The sequence below is a fragment of the Vidua chalybeata genome, chromosome 12, assembly GCF_026979565.1.
Source record: "Vidua chalybeata isolate OUT-0048 chromosome 12, bVidCha1 merged haplotype, whole genome shotgun sequence".
Classification (NCBI taxonomy): domain Eukaryota; kingdom Metazoa; phylum Chordata; class Aves; order Passeriformes; family Viduidae; genus Vidua; species Vidua chalybeata.
In genome coordinates, this window is record NC_071541.1 from 18,967,971 (window position 1) to 18,989,071 (window position 21,101).

Below are 21,101 nucleotides of genomic sequence, written 5' to 3' on the forward strand. Positions count from 1 at the left end.
AAAATTGACGTGGGGTCATTTTTCCTGGTGCCATCTGAAGAGATGAAGTCAATGTGTAATTTTCTTTGTTAAATCCCTAAAATTGTAACATAAGCAGCCCATAACTCAAACCAGCTCATCTTTCAGCTTTCCAAAGCTGCAGACCTTCAGGGGCCCTGTGCAGGTCACTGTGGGGCAAAGGGACCTTCCCTTTGTGCACTGAAAGGGAAAATCCCATTGCAGAGGCCTCCATCCCTGGTGAGCACTGGGATCACACTGGAAAATTGGAAAAAATAACTTCAGGAATTTCAGTCTCAAATTCTGAACCTCATTAATGCATTTAAAAAGGAGGCAAGTTAATTGATGGACATCCAGGGGAAAAGTGATATTTCATGGAATTTCTTCACTCTTAGAATGAGCCCACACCTTAGAGCAGCCAGAGATGAGTTAAATCTCAGCTGAAAGTGTTTTTTTTAATGACAGACAGGTTGAAGAAGTGTGCACCCATCCAAGTTTTCCCATTTCTCAGCTCCTAGAGAATGCCAGCTGCTCTGGGTGGGTGTAGCAGACTACCCAGGGAATCTGGGTATTGTTTCAGTTCCCAGGAAGCACTAGATGGCCAGCTGGAGCTCTCAGCTTGTAAAGAGGGCAGCTAATGAACCTGCAAAAGAGGGAAATCTCTGACAGAACAGGTTCAGTGAAACCCACAGCCCAGGGGTCCTGCCTGAGCAGGGAACAGGCGAAGGAGATGCAGTTCCTTGAGTTAAAATCCTGCTCAGCATCCCAGGAAATTCCCCACGGGAACGGGCAGTGCCACAAATCCTGCAGCTGGCAAGAGGGATTAGCAGCTTGCTGGAATTAGAGGTGGCACCATCTGCAGGAATTTAATATCATATCTGGTTATCTTCAAGGAAGGAGCTGGTGTGGCTTGCTCAGGAACAAACCCCAGCCTCTCAGAGGTGGCAGAGATGTAATGAAGCACATTTTAGCTCCTCGAGGGTGATAAGCAAGGGAATTATCTTTCTCTTTATGGAGACAGCAAAGGGATTTTTGGTAGCTCCTGGTTGGTTACAGCACAATCTGTGCAGCCAAATTTAGAGTTCCAGTCTTGGGATGGTGACACCCCAGAAAGATCTGATATGAAATCAAAGGGAATAAATGGTTTTCTTAACTAAATATTTCTCCTCTGTGTCACACCTTGTTGGAGAGGAGAAAAAGCACAGCTGTCACTGTCCTGTTCTGTTATAAAGGAACAGTCCTGGCCTGGGTGTGGAAGGATTTTACCCTGACTAGAAAAGAGCTGACATTACAGCAAATGCTAAAAACCCCAACCATTTTCCTTTTAAAATAATAATCTGCAAACTGTAAACACATGTACCTGGGGACTGAAAAGAAGATGCAAAATTGCAAAAGAGAAGTAAATTCAGCTTGCTAAACTGAGAACAATTTTCCACTTTCTTGTTTTTTTTCTTAAGATGTAAACATGACTTCTGCTGAAATTCTAAGCTCTAGGAGTTGGGGGGCTTTTAGATGATTAGGGGTTTTGATATCCATGTAAAATACTTCAGTGGCTCTGTTAATATTTTCTATTTCATGAACATCCCATGTCTGTAAACATTTGACATTGGATTAGATAATTCAGTAGTTTTTTATCTAAAAAGATGATGCTCCTGCCCAGGACTGGTGTTCAGCTGCTGAAAAGGAAAATATAAAAATATATAGTCCAAATCCCACTTAAAAATTGATAGAAGGTCATTAAAACTTAAACGAAATTCTTCTTTATAAATAGCCCAGCAGCAATCAGGGAAAATAAAAAAAAGATTGATGGCAATTTATGGATGTACAATTAAAATGCTGAAATTTTGTGTGAATTGGGGCTGAATGTATCAGGTTGAATTTTGGGGGAGAAATGAGTGACAAGAGGGTCCCAGATTTGTAGACACGGAGGTGAAGCAGCATCTCAGCAGGGTAAAGGATAAATCCTTCCCCAGCTGTGGCAGTTTGAGACATTTCTCTCTTTTGCCTCAAAAACTGGAACCTGCTTTTCCTACCTGAATTTCCCAGCTGAATTACTGGATTAGAGGACACTTTGGAGTGATAGATGTCTGTTGTTTATGGTTGATACCATGTTATTTTAAGTTATAAAATAACATAAAAACATAAACCACTTATATAGGGGTTATTTTAAACAAGCATTTGCCAGCAATTAATCTCAATTACAGCATTCTTATCTCTTGTACGAATGCCACAACCCCTACAAAAAAATGCCATTTTCTCAGTGTCTTTTGCTCCCTTACAGTGAAAATGGAAAAGAAAGTCGGGAAAGAATCATAGGAAACACAGTCATATGATTTTATTTTTTTCTTTGGAGGTTTTTACTTAAAGATAGGGAAATAGATTTATTTTAACCTAACAATTGCTTGGCAGAAATCATGTATTTAATGGTCAGTATTTTCTTGTGGAATTTGAAATTTGGCTCTTGGATCAGAACTGAAATATTGGGTAAGTTGTCAGGAATCCTATTCACAAACCACCTTATTTTGGTAGCTGTGATAATATTTCCTCTCCTTGAGGCCTGATTTGCACAGCACACAACCCAGCTACAATTCCTTAGGCTTTTGGTGAAGACTGCTCATCATTAAAGAATTTTCCACCGGCCTTCCAAATTTAAAGATGCATTTTACCAAACCTAAGTAAACACCACTAAATTAAACAAGTCCTCTCTGCCAGCTGGAAATGCCAGCAAGGCTTTCACAGGGTTTTTTTCCCCTTTAAACAGTTTTTGCTCTCCCTGCCCCTGAGCTTCTCCTCAGAGTAGGTATTTTATCTGCATTATGGACAGAGTTCTATTGTTCTGTGCTTTTTGTGCTGTTTGCAAGCAGCAAATCCCACTATTCAGTGTTGTGCTGAGTTGTTTATGTCCCATGTTGGCACGGTGACAGCTGAACACATCACAGGCACGGCCGAGCCAGAGCTTTGGAGCCCTGGAACAGCTCTGGCCTTGGGCTGCCAGAGCCCTCCTGCTCCCTGGAAACCTCAGCCCGGGCTCAGGAGGGATTTCCTTTCCCAACTGTTACCAGAGGAGAGTTATCTGCTCAGCACAGAGACAGAAGAGCCCCAGCTCCATCTCTAGTTAAGAAAGAGTTCTCTTGTTTTCATGTAAATGTTCTGTGTGAAGCTGCTGCAGTCCAGAGTACGGGTAGGCAGGACATGTCACGGGAGCTTTAAAAGAATATTATGTCAGAATATTCTATAAAATCATGAATAGGAATGGCATAACAGGGAGCAGTTTAAATCATCCTCATCTTTGGTGGTGGGGCAAGAATACTCTGATTTAACACATGGTGTTACATCAGAATATTCTGTAAAAAACATGAATAAGATTGGCATAACACGGAGCAGTTTAAATCACCCCCATCTTTGGGGATGGGGCAAGGATGGCCACGTGTTATATCAGAATATTCTTTAGAAAACATGAACAGGAATGGCAGAACAGGGAGCAGTTTAAATCACCCCCATCCCAGGATGGCCACGTGTTATATCAGAATATTCTATAGAAAACATGAACAGGAATGGCAGAACAGGGAGCAGTTTAAATCACCCCCATCCAAGGATGGCCATGTGGGAATGGCTCATGGCTGTGGCCTGGGAGATGAAACCTCTGCAGTTTGTTCCTCACCTGCCCTGTTAGCATGGCACAGTTACTTTTATCTCTTTGCCAACACTGCCAAATCAATGTCAGAGAGGTGCCAGCCACTAAATGAATGGTAAATATGCCTGGGCTTTAAGTTTAAGATGACAGAAGTGGCAAAATTATAATGATTTTATCATCACAGAATCATCTTCAAACACACAGCAATGAGCTATCTGAAATCCAGATGTACCCTATGTATTTCAGTTCCTGTACCTGGGAGGGTTTACCTTTTCAAGGTGTTTTTGTGTGTTGGTCTGTACATAAAGTCACAGCTTGGGTGGATTAAAGAGTTGTGTGAGGAGGAGGAGAGATCTCGATCTGCTGAGTTTATCAAACACCCAAGACAAGAAGCAAAATATCCTGAGCAGGAGCTCATCTGGGCACAGTGTGGTTTCTCTCCTGAGCTTTGTTTTGCTCTGCTTTGTTTTGCAGTTTGCCCAGCTGGTGTCTGTCTACAAAACCTTGGGCCCAGAGAAGTTCCCTCTGATCGAGCAGACGTTCTACCCAAACCACAAGGAGATGGTAAGTGCAAACAGCAGTGCTAAACCTGCTTCCTGTGCCTGTAAAACAGGGTCTGGGACACACAATTCCCTTTTCCCATTTACTGCCTACTCCAAAAGCCATTTTGGCAGCTTTCAGGGGAGGTGGGACAGGTGAAATCACTGTGATGGTGAGCTGGAGGGTGCTCAGATGGGACAGTGGTCATTTTTCAGCTGCCCAGCTGCAGCTCTCAGAGAGATTAAATGCTTGCAAAGACACTGAACAGCTCCGAAAGTGCAGGAATGACTTTCATGGTTTGTTTTCCCTCCAGTCCTTTCTGGTGCACTCACAGTGTTTGTTGTCTTTGGAGGTGATGCACTGGGCACTGCAGAGCTTTGAACTCAGCCAAAATCAGTGGTTGTGACTTGTGATCTTCAGGTACCTGAGCTAACACTGATTCCCAGTGCTCTACAGACAGAAAAAGAACACAATGAGCCTGACAGAGTCCAAGGAGCACCTGGATGATGGTTTTAGGGTGTGGTTCAGTTTTAGGCAGCAGTGAGGAGAAGGGTGTGGGACACAATGACCCTTAAGAGATCCTTCAAACTTGAGATTGGCTGTAATTTTTTTCAAAAAAGCAGGACTTTTGGGTGCATTGTTAACTGCAGTCCATAGAAAAAAAAGAACATTTCATTTTGGGGCAAGAACTAATGTGTCAGACTTGTAAGTTTATATGGCATATTTTTCTGAGTGTAGCAACCCTGTGAGCAGTTTTCCCTGTCTTCATTCCTCTACATTGCTCATTAAAACTAGAACTTGTTATTTCTCTTTTGTTTGAACTTTTGAATGTCGTTCTCCACAGCCAAGTAATTTTTTTTTACATATTTCTATGGTAATGAATAGTAATCTAGAGAAAATGAACCGTTTGGGCTTTGCATTGCCACTCAGAACTGCTGCAATAGCTGCCTGTGATGACACTCATTTGTTTGGTTTTATTCCTCCTGAAGAAAGCATCTGGAACTTTGTGGCTTGGGAAATAATCAGGCGATGTGGTACAAGACAACATTTTGTTTGAATTTCTGGAGTGGGTTGTAAGATGATCTGGAAATCAGAATCTTCTGATGCTGCACTGAAACCATTTCATGTTATTTTGTTTTGGGTTTTCAACACTTTATCAACAGCTGGCCTCGCTGGCATTTGTTGATGCAGAATTTGGCAATTACAGTTTAAATTTTGTGTGTGTGTGTGTTCCTCTTGCTTTTTTTCCTTCCTTTTTTATTCTCCAAATGGGAACCTGGAGCTGTCCCCCGCTCCAGTGCAAACCAGCTCAGGGGGGATGTGGGGAGAAGGAAAAAGCCCCAAATCTCTGGGAATTGAGGGTCAGCTGAGTGGGCCAGAGGTGCTCCTTTCATCCTCGGCTGATCATTTCTGCTGAGGCTTTAGGCAATACAAGGGAAATAAACAAAGATGCCATTCTTTTGTGTAAAAATGGAGCTGCTTTAATGAAACACTTTTTGAAACAGAAACATTCATCCCAGACCGATCACAAAAAACGCTGTGAGGCTTTTGAACTCCTTGCTGGTTGAGTCATATCTACAGCCTTTCCCTCAGTAATTAGTTCCCTTTATTTCACTGCATTCCCACCTCTTCTGTTCTCTGCAAAAACAACACGGCTTCTCCAACGTAATTGCTGAACAATTTAATTAAAACCTAAGTGGAACATTGAGGAAACACCAGCAATGTTCCAGGTGGTGATTTTTTCCCTGTTCACCTGTACAATCTCCCTTCTCTCTTCTCTACCCTCACCAAAAGTCATGTGAGCTGTTTTCAAATTAAAGTCAAATGTTGTGCCAGGCTGTATTTATGCTCTGCCCTCTCATGTAACACAAACACAGTTTCAAGAAGCAAAAAGAAAACGTTGTAAAAAGAATCTGCTGTTGATAAGGTATCAATGGCACTACAGTAAGAATCCTGATATTAAAATAACATATTCAGAATGCCACGTTGTAGTCAAGCCTTTTGAGAATCTTCCTCAGGGAAAATAAAATCTCATTCTGAGCTGGGTTTTTGTACAGCTTTTCTTGCCACATTTATTGATATGAGGGAAAAAACTAAATCTTGGTACCATCCATTGTGGGAAGTTTGGGCCGATTTCTGCTCAGCCAGAAATGAAAATAGACAGACCTTCGTTGTGAAACACCTCATGAGGGATATTTTATAGCAGGAAAAGTAGGAAAATTTTAAAAACTAATTGTGGCATGCAATTTGTATTACAGTCTGTCCATAAATACCAGAGAAAGCATTTCTTTGTGCAAGGTGCACAGAGAAGGCAATCTGGGTTGGGTGAGCTGAGATTCAGGTGTAATTACTGTAAAACTGAAGTAGGACCACAGCTCTGGGGAGCTAAAAAGCAGAAAATACCTGTTTGCTGTTATCCACCAGCCCATCAAAATGGATTTGGAGACAGATGCTACAGGACTGGTATTGAATATTAACCACTGAATATTAACCACTGAATATTAACCACTGAATATTAACCTTTGTGGTTATTAAGCTCTGTGGGCTTCTCCAGGTATTGGTTTGATCTGACACAAAGAAATGAGGCCTGGCTTTGAATCTTTCTGGAAATTAATAATATAAATGCACAGCACTGTCAGTAAATAGCTCTGCCAATACTGACACTGCAATATCTATTCTTTTTCATAAGAAATGCAGCTTTTTAATCATTTTGTTTCATTTATGTAAGTCTATGGTCCAAATTGTTAGTGTTGGGAAATTTTTGGTTTGTCTTGAGTAAAGCAGAAAACAAACTGGGCTTTACATTTGGCAGCACATAGATATGGGTTTAATTTAGGGTTGTAAATTAAAGGAGCCAGACTGATTTATAGTAAATAAAAAGCGAAACATTGGCTTTTATGTATTATGGGACACATATTCCTCAAAGGAATAATGACACGTTTTCCTGTTGGCCTTGCACCATTTGCATTTCACTGGAAATGTATAAACTTAGTCACAGAAAAAGTAAGAAGACTGTTTCCAATCCTGTCCTTTAGATAGTAAAATCTGCCAGAAAAGGCAGCTACAGGAGATTCCCATCCTGCCTGAGGGCTCTGCCCCTTTTTTCTGGGGCACAAATAGTCTGAACTTTGGCATTTACACTTCCCAAAGTTTCACCACTGTGAATTGAATTGCTTTTATAACCTTAAATACATGTGTGAAGGATTAGTTACTAACTCCAGTCATCAATTCAGGAAAGTTATGGCACTAAAAAAGTTACAGGCAAAATGTGCTGTAACTCTTCTCTAGTTTGAGTTCACAAGTAGCCAAATTCACTGACAGGGTATGGTGGGTGTTCATGAATGAAAAACAATTAAATCCTATTAAATAGAGCCAAATATCTGAGAGCTTCCAGGCATCATTGCAGTGTAAGTCATGCAATATTTATTGCATGTATTTTCAGGTGAGTTTCTAAAGTTTTAACAGTGCTGGGGTACAAGTACTGGTCATGTATTTAGGGAGGTTTTTACTGCAGCTGCCCTGAGGATGGACATAGTTCTTGTAGCTCTGAGCAGTTTTAGCCTGTCAGCATTTGGGCTTGGAATTTGTTCCATGGAAAGCTTAAATCCATGGATTAATGCTTTAACCCATGGATTGAAAATCTGGTTTTTCCTTCAGCAAGGTGTGGTTAGTCCAGAAGAATGCTGACTTGGGAAGGGGGTTGTGATTATCAGGGCTGTTTCTTAATTTAGTTATCAATGGAAGTTACAACTCTGTGGATAAAGGAAGCTGTGACATAAGGAAAGTACAAAGTGTGGAGCATAGATTGTTTTAATCACAGAAGTGTTCAACTCGTTTCAACAGATAAGGAAATATTTGTGAATCTTTTTTTTTTTTTTAATAGCACATTGTTATAATACTTTACATATACACTGTACAATAATTCTTTCGTATCCAAGACTTTCATACAGAAAAAAAAAAAAAAAATACAGTTCTATAAAACATTCCGTAGTTCATCGGAAAGATTTGGAATAAAACACGGGGAGCTCTTAATCTGCAGGTTATCAAGACAGGGGGGTCAAAATTCTGGCAAAAATTTGTTCTTGTACATTCATATTGGCAAAAAGGGAATTTGTTGTGCCTCGGAGGACGTCGCCAGCCCTCTGTGCAAAGCATAACAGAGCAGAGCGGGTGCCTCCAGGAGGGCTGTCCCTCGTGCCAGCCGCGCAGAGCCTTTGGGGACAGCCGGCGCTGGGTGTGAGCGAGGTACGCGGGCAGCTCGGAGCGGCGGCTGCGGGGCGGGTGGGTGGATGGAGCCTCCCAGGGCGCTGCTTCTGGGACGGGCGGGCGCTCAGGGCTCGCTGATGTCGGTGAACTCCTTCTCGGGGGGAGGGCCCCCCCGGTACCAGCTGCAGGTGCCGTCGCTCCTCTTGATGCAGGCGTAGTGCCGCGCCTGGTGCCCGTAGAGCCGCCGCTCGATCAGCCAGTCCGTCCACAGGCACTCGTTGGGCGCCGTGATGGAGCAGGGCACCATGTAGCACGTGGTGATCTGGGGAGAGAGCTCCTTCAGCCACCCTGGGACTGACCGCGCCATCCTCAAAAATGTGCTCAAACGGGATTCATGTGCATCGATCTGCTCTGCGCCCGCCCGGCAGCTTCCCTTGAGCTGCGGTTATCCTCAAAAGTGTGCTCAAACGTGGTTCCTTTACATCGACCTGCCCCGCGCTCACCTGCAGCTGCCTCTGAACTGGGGCTTATTGGCAAAAATGTGAATAAACGGTGTTTATTTACATCGACCTGCCCCGCGCTCACCTGCAGCTGCCTCTGAACTGGGGCTTATTGGCAAAAATGTGAATAAACGGTGTTTATTTACATCGACCTGCCCCGCGCTCACCTGCAGCTGCCTCTGAACTGGGGCTTATTGGCAAAAATGTGAATAAACGGTGTTTATTTACAGTTACCTGCCCTGCACTCACCTGCAGCTTCCTCTGAACTGGGGTTTATTCTCAAAAATGTGAATAAAGGGTGTTTATTTACAGTTACCAGCCCTGCACTCACCTGCAGCTTCCTCTGAACTGGGGTTTATTCTCAAAAATGTGAATAAAGGGTGTTTATTTACAGTTACCAGCCCTGCACTCACCTGCAGCTGCCTCTGAACTGGGGCTTATTGGCAAAAATGTGAATAAACGGTGTTTATTTACAGTTACCTGCTCTGCACTCACCTGCAGCTTCCTATGAACTGGGGTTTATTCTCAAAAATGTGAATAAACGGTGTTTATTTACAGTTATCTGCTCTGCACTCACCTGGCAGCTTCCCCTGAACTGGGGTTTATTCTCAAAAATGTGAATTAATGGTGTTTATTTACATTTATCCTCTCTGCACTCACCTGCAGCTTCCTCTGAACTGGGGTTTATTCTCAAAAATGTAAGTAAACGGTGTTTATTTACATTTATCTACTCTGCACTCACCTGGCAGCTTCCCTTGAACTGGGGTTTATTGTCAAAAATGTGAATAAACGGTGTTTATTTACATTTATCTGCTCTGCACTCACCTTACAACTTCCTCTGAATTGGGGTTTATTCTCAAAAATGTGAATTAATGGTGTTTGTTTACATTTATCTGCTCTGCACTCACCTGGCAGCTTCCTCTGAACCGGGGTTTATTGTCAAACTCCTCTGAATGGAGTTTATTCTCAAAAATATGAGTAAATGGTGTGCAAGACAACAGGCATTGTTCTGCTCTGCACACACCTTGCAGCTTCCTCTGAACTGGTGTTTATTATCAAAAATACAAATAAATGGTGTTTATTTACATTTATCTGCTCTGCACTCACCTTGCAGCTTCCTCTAAACGGGGGTTTATTCTCAAAAATGTGATTAACCATGATTCGTTTACATTTATCTGCTCTGAAATTACTTTCTGACTTGCAGCTTCTTCTGAACTGGGGTTTATTCTCATAAATGCAAGTAAACTGTGTTTATTTACATTTATCTGCTCTGCATTCACCTGGCAGCTTCCTCTGAACTGGGGTTTATTCTCAAAAATGTGAATTAATGGTGTTTATTTACATTTATCCTCTCTGCACTCACCTTGCAGCCACAGCCCATCTGGTACCTCTGGTTCAGGCTCTTTTTCTGAGACAAGGATAAATCATCCCAGGGCTCAATGTAGTTGCACAAGTGGATCAGCACTTTGCCATCACTTAAAATTTGGCCTGCAGCATGGAAAACACAAAAAAGTTCAAAGCAATAAAAGTGCTTTCTAAATATTATAAGAATACCTTGAGCTTTTAACTAATTGCACCAAATTAGTCATGCTTAAAACATTTTTAAAATGAATTTAATTATAACAGAGAGAATATTCTCCTAATTGCATGCTGTAGGGATGTAAAGGATTGAAGAAGGATGTTTTCCTAACGATGTTGATAACCTGCCAGCAAGGGGTGGATGCAAATGCAGTTAAACTGGATTTTAGGAGGGTCTAGAAAAATCTGTAGTTACTTGGAATCCCAGACCTGCAGACACACAGGTGTTTTCTCATTATGCACCTTTGCCTTCCTGGGAAAATCAGTACTGTTGGTTTTAATCAAATAATGGTGGCAAATACTGGATCAAAATCCCTTCTATTTACTGATTATATCATTATTGACCTTCAGTTCCTTTGGAGCTGCTCTAAGAGTGCTGCAGGAAGGGTGGAAAGCATCTAAGATCACACTATAACTACAGCTGAACACAACTTTTGCATCCTGTTGTGTTTGTATTTAGTACATAAATGCATTCTTTTTAGCATATTTTTGCAAATTCACTGCAGAGCAGCTACTTCTGAATCTCCAGGAACATTAGTTTTGCTCCATTTTACCTGTTAGAAGGTACTGCTTTTTGTTGTTGGCTTCTAGTTTCACTCCACAGAGTGATGAATCAAAAGGGGTGTAGACATACTGGACATCCTTGAGCTTTTCAAATCCTTTAAACATCTGAAAATGATCAGAAACAGAGTCAGTAGTGGAAAAACTAGCATGAAAAAACAGTTGCAAAAAAGAGCTGGAACAGATACAGGGTGAGTCTCTTTAAAGAAGGCTCCGAAGTCTGAATTAATGTGAGAAAACACCAAGAACTGGACTTTTTCTCTACACTTAATTAAATCCATCCAAGAGTTTTAGGAGGGAATTAAGTAGGTCTTGATTTTTTAAATTATAGCTTTTAAAATGTGCTTTTTCAGCATATTTCATGGATTGTTAAAACTTTCTCTTCAGTTTATATTCCAGTGGCGTATTTTATTAAATGCAGAGACAGCATTCATCCTGACCAAAATGCAAATATTTCTCAGTGTTTTCCTATGGGGAATGTTCTCTTGGTCACTGGAGTTGTTGGGATCTCCTGGGACACCAAACTTGCTGAGGAACTGAGCATTTCCTGGGCACTGATTTCATCTTTGGTCACCAAAGCAGAGTGGTTCTGCATATCCCAAATTCTCACCAGTGGGACCTTCTCAAATCTTGGAAAACGTCACCCAGCCCTTAGGATTTCCACCCTGGGAGCCCCAAAGTGGAGAGATTTGGGATCAGAGTCCTTTTCAGGCTGGCTGCCCCTTAACCAGCAGTTTCAACCCCGAAAAGAAATCAAAAATGAGCCATTAAAAGATGAAAACAAGCTGAGCTGTGTCCAGGCCCAGAGGGAGGGAGCAGAAGGTGCTGCTGAGTGCCTGTCATCACCTCGTGTGCCACCACCAGCCCGGTGACATCATGCCACGTGTTGACAGCTGGGGACAATGGCAGGGGCTCACAGCTCTCCCAGTTGCAGCTGGTGTCCCTGGAAAATGTGTTTGTGTTCCTCAAGCCCTCCCAGGGGATTTAAATAGCACGGGCCACTAGAAAATACTCTGTAATATGTTGGTTTTTCTGAAGCTTTCTTTATGGAGCGGGGGAAAAAAGCCAACGTTGTTGTCACCGCGTGGCCGATCCAAAAATATTAGCTGGGATTTGAAATGCTTTGGAGAAAAAAACAAACAGGCCCCGCCAGACCAAAACACAAAATAAACTGGCACCCTGTCCAAAGCAGCAGTGGGAATCACAGAAAGCTCCAAGATGAAGAGGGAAATGTGTCTGTACAGGGCCACCACGTGAGCTCTGCAGGAGAACTTTGCCTCAAGCTCCCTCCACCTTCAGAAACCCTCAGGGCGTTGTAGGGAACAGATTTTCCATGGATATCTCAGCTTTGGCCTCAACTTTGGAGGCTTTGTGCAGACAGCACACCTTGATTTAGCTATAAAACCCCTGAATGTCCATAGTAATTCATAATGGAGATTTAGTTAATATTTAAATGGGTTTAATGTTTTGGTGCAGGTTTTTTGGTTGCTTGGTTGGGTTGTTTTTTTTTTTTTAAATTACTGTCTGACTTCTCTCTGGTTTTGACCTATATAATTGTTACAGCATTTCTAAAGGTTATAATCTTGTGTTTAACTCAGTAAATCATATTTAATCTTCTCAATCATATTCTCCCTTCTCTAAAAGCATGGATATTTCTCTGCAGAGGGATAAGGTGGTTGGATTTGGTTTAATTTTGGTGGTTGGATTTTTGGTTCTGCATTGATGCGTGGTCCATGCTCACCTGAGCTCCTGGTGGGACTTTACTGGAATAGGAAAACAGGGTGAGGATTTGGGGGATAGAGAGATGAGAACCTGCTACTAAAGTCTGTATGGACTCTGTCCCTGTCCTCCTGAGGGGTGGAACCAGCACCAGCACAGGGCTTTGCTTGAGGATTTTAGAATGAGTGTGATGACCAAGTCAGTTACAAAAATATTATAAGGAAATATTCAATTGCATATAAATCACGTATTATCGTCTCTCTTTAATATAATGCTCTAAATATTGCAAGAAAAGGACAGTAATAGAAAACATTTTTGGTTTCTGGACATTGCTATAAAATGAATAGTCCCACTGTTATTGTTTTTTTTTTTTCTGAAAATGAATATCAAAATTATATCGAAAATTTCCTTCTAGAATAACAACATTTTAATGCTAAGCCTAATGCACTGGATTTAAAATTAAAGAAACAGAATTTAAGCCATCACATTAATGGAACAGCTCAACAACCCTGAGAGCAATAGAGCAGAGAAATAGCAACATTGTGCTGAATGTTACAGTCAAATATAACCTCCAAGGGCTCTGTGCTCCCTTTCCAAGAGGGGAGAATTGATGAGGAAAGGGTGAGTATCTGAGTGGTCTAAAAGCCCTCCCCAAAACTCACACTGAGGCGAGTTAATTTTTGTGAATAATTTTTGTGAATAGTTTTTGTGAATAATTTTTGTGAGTAGTTTTTGTGAATAATTTTTGTGAATAATTTTTGTGAGTAGTTTTTGTGAATAATTTTTGTGAATAGTTTTTGTGCATAATTTTTGTGAATAATTTTTGTGAATAATTTTTGTGAATAGTTTTTGTGCATAATTTTTGTGAATAGTTTTTGTGAATAATTTTTGTGAATAGTTTTTGTGAATAATTTTTGTGAGTAGTTTTTGTGAATAATTTTTGTGAATAGTTTTTGTGAATAGTTTTTGTGAATAATTTTTGTGAGTAGTTTTTGTGAATAGTTTTTGTGAATAATTTTTGTGAATAATTTTTGTGAATAGTTTTTGTGAATAATTTTTGTGAATAATTTTTGTGAGTAGTTTTTGTGCATAATTTTTGTGAATAGTTTTTGTGAATAATTTTTGTGAATAATTTTTGTGAGTAGTTTTTGTGCATAATTTTTGTGAATAGTTTTTGTGAATAATTTTTGTGAATAGTTTTTGTGCATAATTTTTGTGAATAATTTTTGTGAATAATTTTTGTGAATAGTTTTTGTGCATAATTTTTGTGAATAGTTTTTGTGAATAATTTTTGTGAATAGTTTTTGTGCATAATTTTTGTGAATAGTTTTTGTGAATAATTTTTGTGAATAATTTTTGTGAGTAGTTTTTGTGCATAATTTTTGTGAATAGTTTTTGTGAATAATTTTTGTGAGTAGTTTTTGTGAATAGTTTTTGTGAATAATTTTTGTGAATAATTTTTGTGAATAATTTTTGTGAGTAGTTTTTGTGCATAATTTTTGTGAATAATTTTTGTGAATAATTTTTGTGAATAGTTTTTGTGAGTAGTTTTTGTGAATAGTTTTTGTGAATAATTTTTGTGAATAGTTTTTGTGAATAATTTTTGTGAATAATTTTTGTGAATAGTTTTTGTGAATAATTTTTGTGAATAATTTTTGTGAATTTTTGGCGCTAATTCTTGATGCATTTTACAAAAGCACCCCAGGATGTTTTCCAAAACGATGCTTGGAGGTCTGTTGCTCCTTGCTGTGCTCCATCAAGCAGATTGTCAGCCTGTCCCCCAGGCTGGCCGTGCTCCTGCCCTGGGTCACGCAGAGACTGCCCCGTGGGCAGGGCCACTGGGGGACCCTGAGGCACCAGGGGAAAGCAGCAGCAGCAGCACTTGAGGGAAGATTGGAATGCTGAGCAGAGGATATCCTCACCTTTCACACGCACTGTGGAGTTAAATTCTTCCAAATGCTGTCACCTGAGGTGAGACATGCTGTGCTCAAGCTGTTGTGTGAGCTCAGCTGCTCGGCACACTGAGGAACTGTGCAGCAGCTTTCGTGTCCAGCTCAGTCACATGCTTTGGATGTCACAGGTTACCCCTCCCTGTCACTCCTGTGGGGTTTGTCAGGCACAGTTGCCTTGCTGGGTTTATTTTGGTGCCACCCTGGGTGCACAGAGGGTGGGCAGGTCACAGAGCTCCTGTTTTCCAACCAGAATCCTTCCCTTCCCAAAATCTCTCCCTCCCTGGAGCAGGGAGCTGGGTCCTGGGGCAGGGGGAGGTTTGGTCCTGGATCCTCTCTGGTCAGGAGGAAGGATTTGAGGGGTGGGGGTTACCACAACCCTTCTGTGGTTGGTCTAAGCCTGTGTGTGATGATGTAGAGCATCTTTAGTAAAAAACACATCTCTGCTTTGTCCAGACCTGGCTGACTTGGAATTAAATAAACTTCCTGCTGCCTGAGTTGTGAACAGGCCTCCAGTGCTGAAAATTAGGGAGAAACTCCAAAGCAGCTTCAATACACAAATATTTCAGAGATTTCAGTGTACTGAAGAATGGGATTATAGGCCGAAAATAATCACTCAGGTTAGATTTCTCATTCTTCTTGTTTGTGCTGAGGTAGAAGATGGTTTGCATTTCTCTCAAGCTCCTGAAGTGCTGCAGAGTAGCAGCAGAACATTGAAATGCCAGTGGGAGGAAAGGCAATTCTCTGGCATTGATGTGCTTATTTCTGTAAGGAAACATTTCAATAGATCCTTAATATTTAAGAAGATGGAAAGTGGCAGATGGTGACAGCTTTGGGGTTTGTTTTAGCAAGGTAGAGACTGGTTGGTTGAAATTGCTATAAAACCTTACCAGAAGTCACGTGTGATAACCATCCCTGTGAATACTTTGGGATATTCTTGTTCACCAAAGATTCTTCCTACTCAAACTCCTGTGAGGGGATTCTATCAGTGGATACTACTTGAATGATTGAATTTTTTTTTTTTGTCTTTTTTTGGTTTTTTTGTTTTTTTTGTAGTCATGTAGCCATGCCTAACAACCTTCTTAAGTGGTCCCAGTAAATGGAAAAGTGCAAAAATTATAAAATAATATTCAGTGAAAAATGAGAGATGAAACTGCCTTGAAAACCAGCCCGCCTCACCTGTGCACACTCACACATTTTAATTTCGAGAGATTACCTGCTTCTTGTGTGTTCCAGAAAAAAGGAAATGATCATTTTAATGATGATTGTAACAGCAGTGAGAGTTTGATGGTGACTTCAAAGGGCTCAAGACATGTCTTCTCAAACTGTAATCATGAATATATCTCCTTATTGGAGTTGAACAAAGAGTGGGGAAACCCTGTGAGATCCTGAAGCTGTGGCTTTGGGTGTTTGCTTCCCCAGCAACATTCACAGAGATGGATTTTTGTTTGTGTGAATAGGAGGGAAGCACTCCTGGCCCTGCAAACATCCCTGTTCACAATGAACAGGGGGCTTGCTCCCTCAGCCTTCAAAATCACAAATAACAAAATTCTTCATCAAAATATCATGATTTAGCAAAAACCTCCTGAATAGATCAAAAAAACCCTCCTGAATATCATTATTTAGCAAAATTCTTCATCAAAATATCATGATTTAGCAAAAACCTCCTGAATATTAAAAAAAAATCCCCTGAATATCATTATTTAGCAAAATTCTTCATCAAAATATCATTATTTGGCAAAAAAATCATGAATATCAAAAAAACCCTCCTGAATATCATTATTTAGCAAAGTTCTTCATCAAAATATCATCAAAATTATTTAGCAAAAACCTCCTGAATATCTCTCAAGTTCCTGAAGTGCTGCAGAGTAGCAGCAGAACACCGAAGTGCCAGTGGCAGGAAAGGGAATTCTCTGGCATTGATGTGCTTATTTCTGTAAGGAAACATTTGATTATATCCTTAACATTTAAGGATTAATTAAAATTTTCCTTTTTTTCTTTCCCTTTTTTAATGCCTCCTGTGATTTATTCATGTGGGTCTGACTGTGGGGGCAGCTGGAGCCTTTTCCAGCTTTCCCAGCATTTTGGGGTAAATTATTTTGGGCTGAAATATGCAGAGGTTATCAGCAATGAACTTCAAAAAAAGCTGAGTGATTCCATGTACCTTTATTTGTTTGATTTCATACCGGATCATTTTGTGGGTATCAAGGGGATCATCACTGGCAGGAACCACCTTTTCACTGGTTATTTTTGCTCGTATAACTGCAAGAGAGAGAGAGAGAGAGATTGAAATGCACATGAGCAGATGCCCAATTTTACAAGCAAAAAATGAAAATTATACTGACAGATTTTGGCATTGTTTTGACACTTCAGGTACAGGTAGATTTTAAAGATTTTACCATAAGAACACCAGCTGAGCTCCTGAAAACAAAAGTAAGTGGGCTGTCTGTGATATAAATCTGAATTCCCAAGAAACTGGAAACCTGATTGATGTTACCACTCAGTTTTGACAAAAAATGTCCATCAAAATCTCTGGAAGACTTGAATCCCATAAAATTTGACAAAATACCCATCATTAAATCAGTGAGCAGAGGAAAGGGACACGTCTGTTGATTACAGAATTGTTGATCAAATAAATAGACCTGAAATAAGCCCCTGAAAGCTTGTGCCAGGCAAGATGAAAGCATTGATTTCATGCATGAAATTAGAATAATAATCTTATATCCACTTTTCTGGAGTTTAATAGAGCACGCCATTAGTTGTGTTAACCTGTAGAAATCAATTACTCCCTGTTTGGAATTACTTATTTCCTGTTCTTTAATCAAGGAGAGTAGGAGATTTTATGAATCAAGAAATGAATTCTTTTCCCCTCTCCTTGTTTGAGGCATCTCTCTTGTGTGTGATGTTTAAAATACACCAGGAATCTTTGGAAAATTAAAATTAGACTGGGTTGCTTGATGCCACCAAGATAAATGTATCGGAACACAGCCTGGATTTCAGCTGAGCAGAATTTTGTTTGGCACAACTAACAGAACATACCCATTTCCTCTTTGCTTTTCAATTTAGTTATTCGATCAGGAAGCACCATCAGAAGAACAAAAGCAATTTCTATTCTGTTCAATTTCTTATTTTCTGGATTAGATGTATAATAATAATTAAAACAACTTAAAATTGCATATGTTTCCCTTTACAGGCAAAGCTAAAGACAATAAAAAAGCAGAGACAAAGTAATATTCATTGTTCTATTGTGTTTCTAAAGTGATTCTAAGAATATGGAGCATGGCCAGAATTCCTCTGGGGATTTTATCCCCCAGAATTAGTGAGAGCCCCATTTTTGCTCCGTTCTGGATGGCCACTGCTGCAGCTCCTGGGTTAGAGCAGCCTGTGCCTGGGGAGAGACACTGGCAAAGCCAGAGCAGAGCAAAGTTTTGTGGCATCAAAATCACGTCTTCTCCCCTCAAAACTCCCATTTCTTTACTAGAATGGCCTCATTTTTATCATATTTAACATTATGGTTAAAGAAAAGGAATAGAAAACCCAGCCTGAAACGCAGCCAGGTGCAGGTCAGTCCCACCTAACCCTGGACAATTCCCATTTCCTCACTAATTAGCTGAGCAAACTGGATGGAATAATCAACATGTTAAATTATTGTCAAAACCAACATGTTAATTATTATTAAAGCTGCAGATGGCTGCAGCTTCCAAGCTCCAGCAGGATTCTCCCTCCTCCTGAGCCATTAAACCCTTCTCAAGGAGCATGTTGGACTTGTTGGGAGGAAAGAGTTCTTTTAAGTGCAAGCAGCAAATTCCTCATCTCACATGGAAAGTGGCAGCATCTCTTTAATCATTTGCAGATGTGAGCAACCCCACAAATTAACTGTGTGTCTGCAGTGCTCTGATCTCCTTCCAGGGGAAAAGTGGTGTGGGTTGGGTGTGCTCTACCCTGCTGGCAGGGACAAATTAGGATGGTGTTGCTTTGTTTTAAGATGCTCTCCTCTGCATCATTACTCCCTGAAAAAAAAAATAGGATTTCTCATTAAAGAATCTGTTCAATTCTGAAGGAAAGGGCTGAGAAAACAACATTATTTTCCCAGTACCATAACATGCTTTATGTGCAGGAAATCTTTTCCTGCCTACTCAGTGTGGGATAATTAAAACTGCTTTCCCCACATGTTCAATGTTGAAACGTTGTGCATTTCCATCTTTTTATTAAATTCTACTTGCTAGCACATGAGGGGAAGGTTATAGATAATCCCTGATAGCTCCAGGGGTCTCCATGGAGTTGTGCAAGGCTGAAAGTGAAATGTCCTGGGGTTTGTCATGCAGTGATCTTTTAGTGGGTGTGTAGATGAAAATGAGAAGTATTTTTTTGTTGTGTGTGTTTCCTTTGTTTGTCTAAGAGAAAACTTCCAGATGGCAAAGGAGGACAAATTGAGATTTTTTTTTTTTTTAACAGTAAGAAAGCTTAATTGTCTAAACTTTGAGCTATTTGGGTTCTACCCTTCTATTCTCCTGAAACCAAAGGCACGGAGATCTTTTGGCGCCTTTTAATTCTTCTTGGGTTCCTTTTTATTTTTATTTTCTGTGCATTAATATTTTTTTGCCATCAGTGTCGTCTGGCTGTCTCCTCAAACCTCTGATTCATGTGGTTGCTCCTGTTTTTAACCACAAGCACTTCCTGCTGGAGCATTCCTGGGCATCTCCCTCTCCTCTCTGGTGGCTCAGGGGGCTCAGGATTCCTCCGACTCTGCACTTCTTTTCAGGACATGGTTTTGAGCATTCCAGGGCTGGCTTGGCCTCTCTGTGTGAGTGAGAACAGCCTCTGGTTGTTCAGTAATAATGTCATTTTAGCTGTTATTGCTTCCTTATGAGGAATTTGCATCTATGGAATACATAGGCACGGATTTCACGTTTCAGTGCCAGTAATTCCGAGTGCCTCGGATTCGTTCTGCACTAGAACTACAGATTTTAATATTTCAGTAGGAGGATGTAGCTTCTCTGTGGACTCAACTTTGATAAAATGTCATTTTCCATCCTCACTTTGCAGCTGGAGGTTGTCTCAGGTGACTGAACTGGAAGGAAATGAATTTGAGGTATAGGACAATTCCCAGCCATTGGGCACTTTCCTGAAATGTGTTAAGAATATATTTACTCCTTCTCTCCTGAATAATAATGAACCTCTCTCAACCATTTGTAAATCAGTAGGAGATCATTTGAACTGGGTAAAACACAGCACATATTTAGTTTATCATTTGATATGTTTGTGTTTATTCAGCCAGGAGAAGCATGTCAGGGTTTGTACAATACAGAAAGGTTTACATGCAGTAAGGGTAGAAAGAGCATCCTTCCCAAACCTGGGTGATTTCCTTCTGGAATTAGCTACACTAATTAATGCGAATTAAATAAACATCACTTTGTGTGTTAGAGATTTTTCTGATCATGAGGAACTACTCTTATTACAGGTGCATTTCCTTACTCTGAGGAAATTCCCTGCCATGAGGCTGATTTTACTCCAATGAAATATGAAGGGAGAGAAGACACAAAGAACTGAGCAGTCACTGCAGGGCCCATTCCAAGGCACAGATATGGATGGGACCTGGATAAACCAAATCCTTAAAATCAATGAAAATCAATCTATTCATGGAGAATATATTAATATTTCAACAGAATACAATATATTAATACTTATATTAATATAAAATATATTATAATTAAAAATATTTTATATCATTAATATATTGATATACTGAAATTAATATATTCCCTAAAAATAGTGTTCTTTTTAGACTGAGTTATTTCTAAGGCAATAACTGAGGGAAAACTGTTGAGTGAAGAATTACTCTCATTGTTACAAGGTATTATTAAATAAGACATTCTGTATTACAGTATTTAATATTTTATATAATATTACTGTACTTAAGTGGTGAGTTTGTCCTCAAGCTACTTTTCACAGTCCAAGTGTTAGAAGACTGGCAACTCTACTCAGCTAAAATAACCAATTTTACTGCTCCTTCAGAAGGGAAAGCAAGCTGGAGTTTACTCCCCCTATAAACTTTATAATCCTAAGAAGCAGGAGGTAAAGAAGAAGGTAAAAAAACTGATGAAAAATTGAGGTCTTTTCCTCCACTATCTGTTCAGCACCAGCAACTGCATAGTGAAAAATAATTATCTAGGAAGATATTTAAGATACTGATGGACATAAGAAATTCAAGAAATTAAGATAATTAAGAATAAATTAAGAAATTTAGGATACTGCTGGACATATAACAAGAAAATATGTTAAATATAAATCCTTCTGTGCATTCTTGTTTTAAATATATAAATGGAGAAATAGGTAAATATATATAGGCATATTGAGGAAGAATCTGTGCTTCAGTTGTGCCTCCAGTTCACTTCAGGTTTGTGACAGGCTACACCA

The 21,101-nt window shown here is 40.1% G+C and overlaps 2 protein-coding genes across 2 annotated transcripts in view; one reads left to right on the forward strand and one right to left on the reverse strand.

The window, feature by feature from the left end:
- Positions 1–21,101, forward strand: part of SYN2 (synapsin II) — a 168,749-nt gene that overhangs the window by 81,070 nt on the left and 66,578 nt on the right. Inside the window, exon 5 of the mRNA XM_053953629.1 lies at positions 4,106–4,195. Within this exon, the coding sequence (XP_053809604.1) occupies positions 4,106–4,195 (90 nt within the window). The remainder of the gene's footprint in view (positions 1–4,105; positions 4,196–21,101) is intronic.
- The window catches only part of TIMP4 (TIMP metallopeptidase inhibitor 4), a 28,476-nt gene continuing 15,340 nt past the window's right edge, over positions 7,966–21,101 (reverse strand). The window contains 4 exon segments of the mRNA XM_053953631.1: positions 7,966–8,699; positions 10,241–10,365; positions 11,010–11,124; positions 16,849–16,946. Of these exon segments, the coding sequence (XP_053809606.1) occupies positions 8,502–8,699; positions 10,241–10,365; positions 11,010–11,124; positions 16,849–16,946 (536 nt within the window). The 3' untranslated portion in view covers positions 7,966–8,501.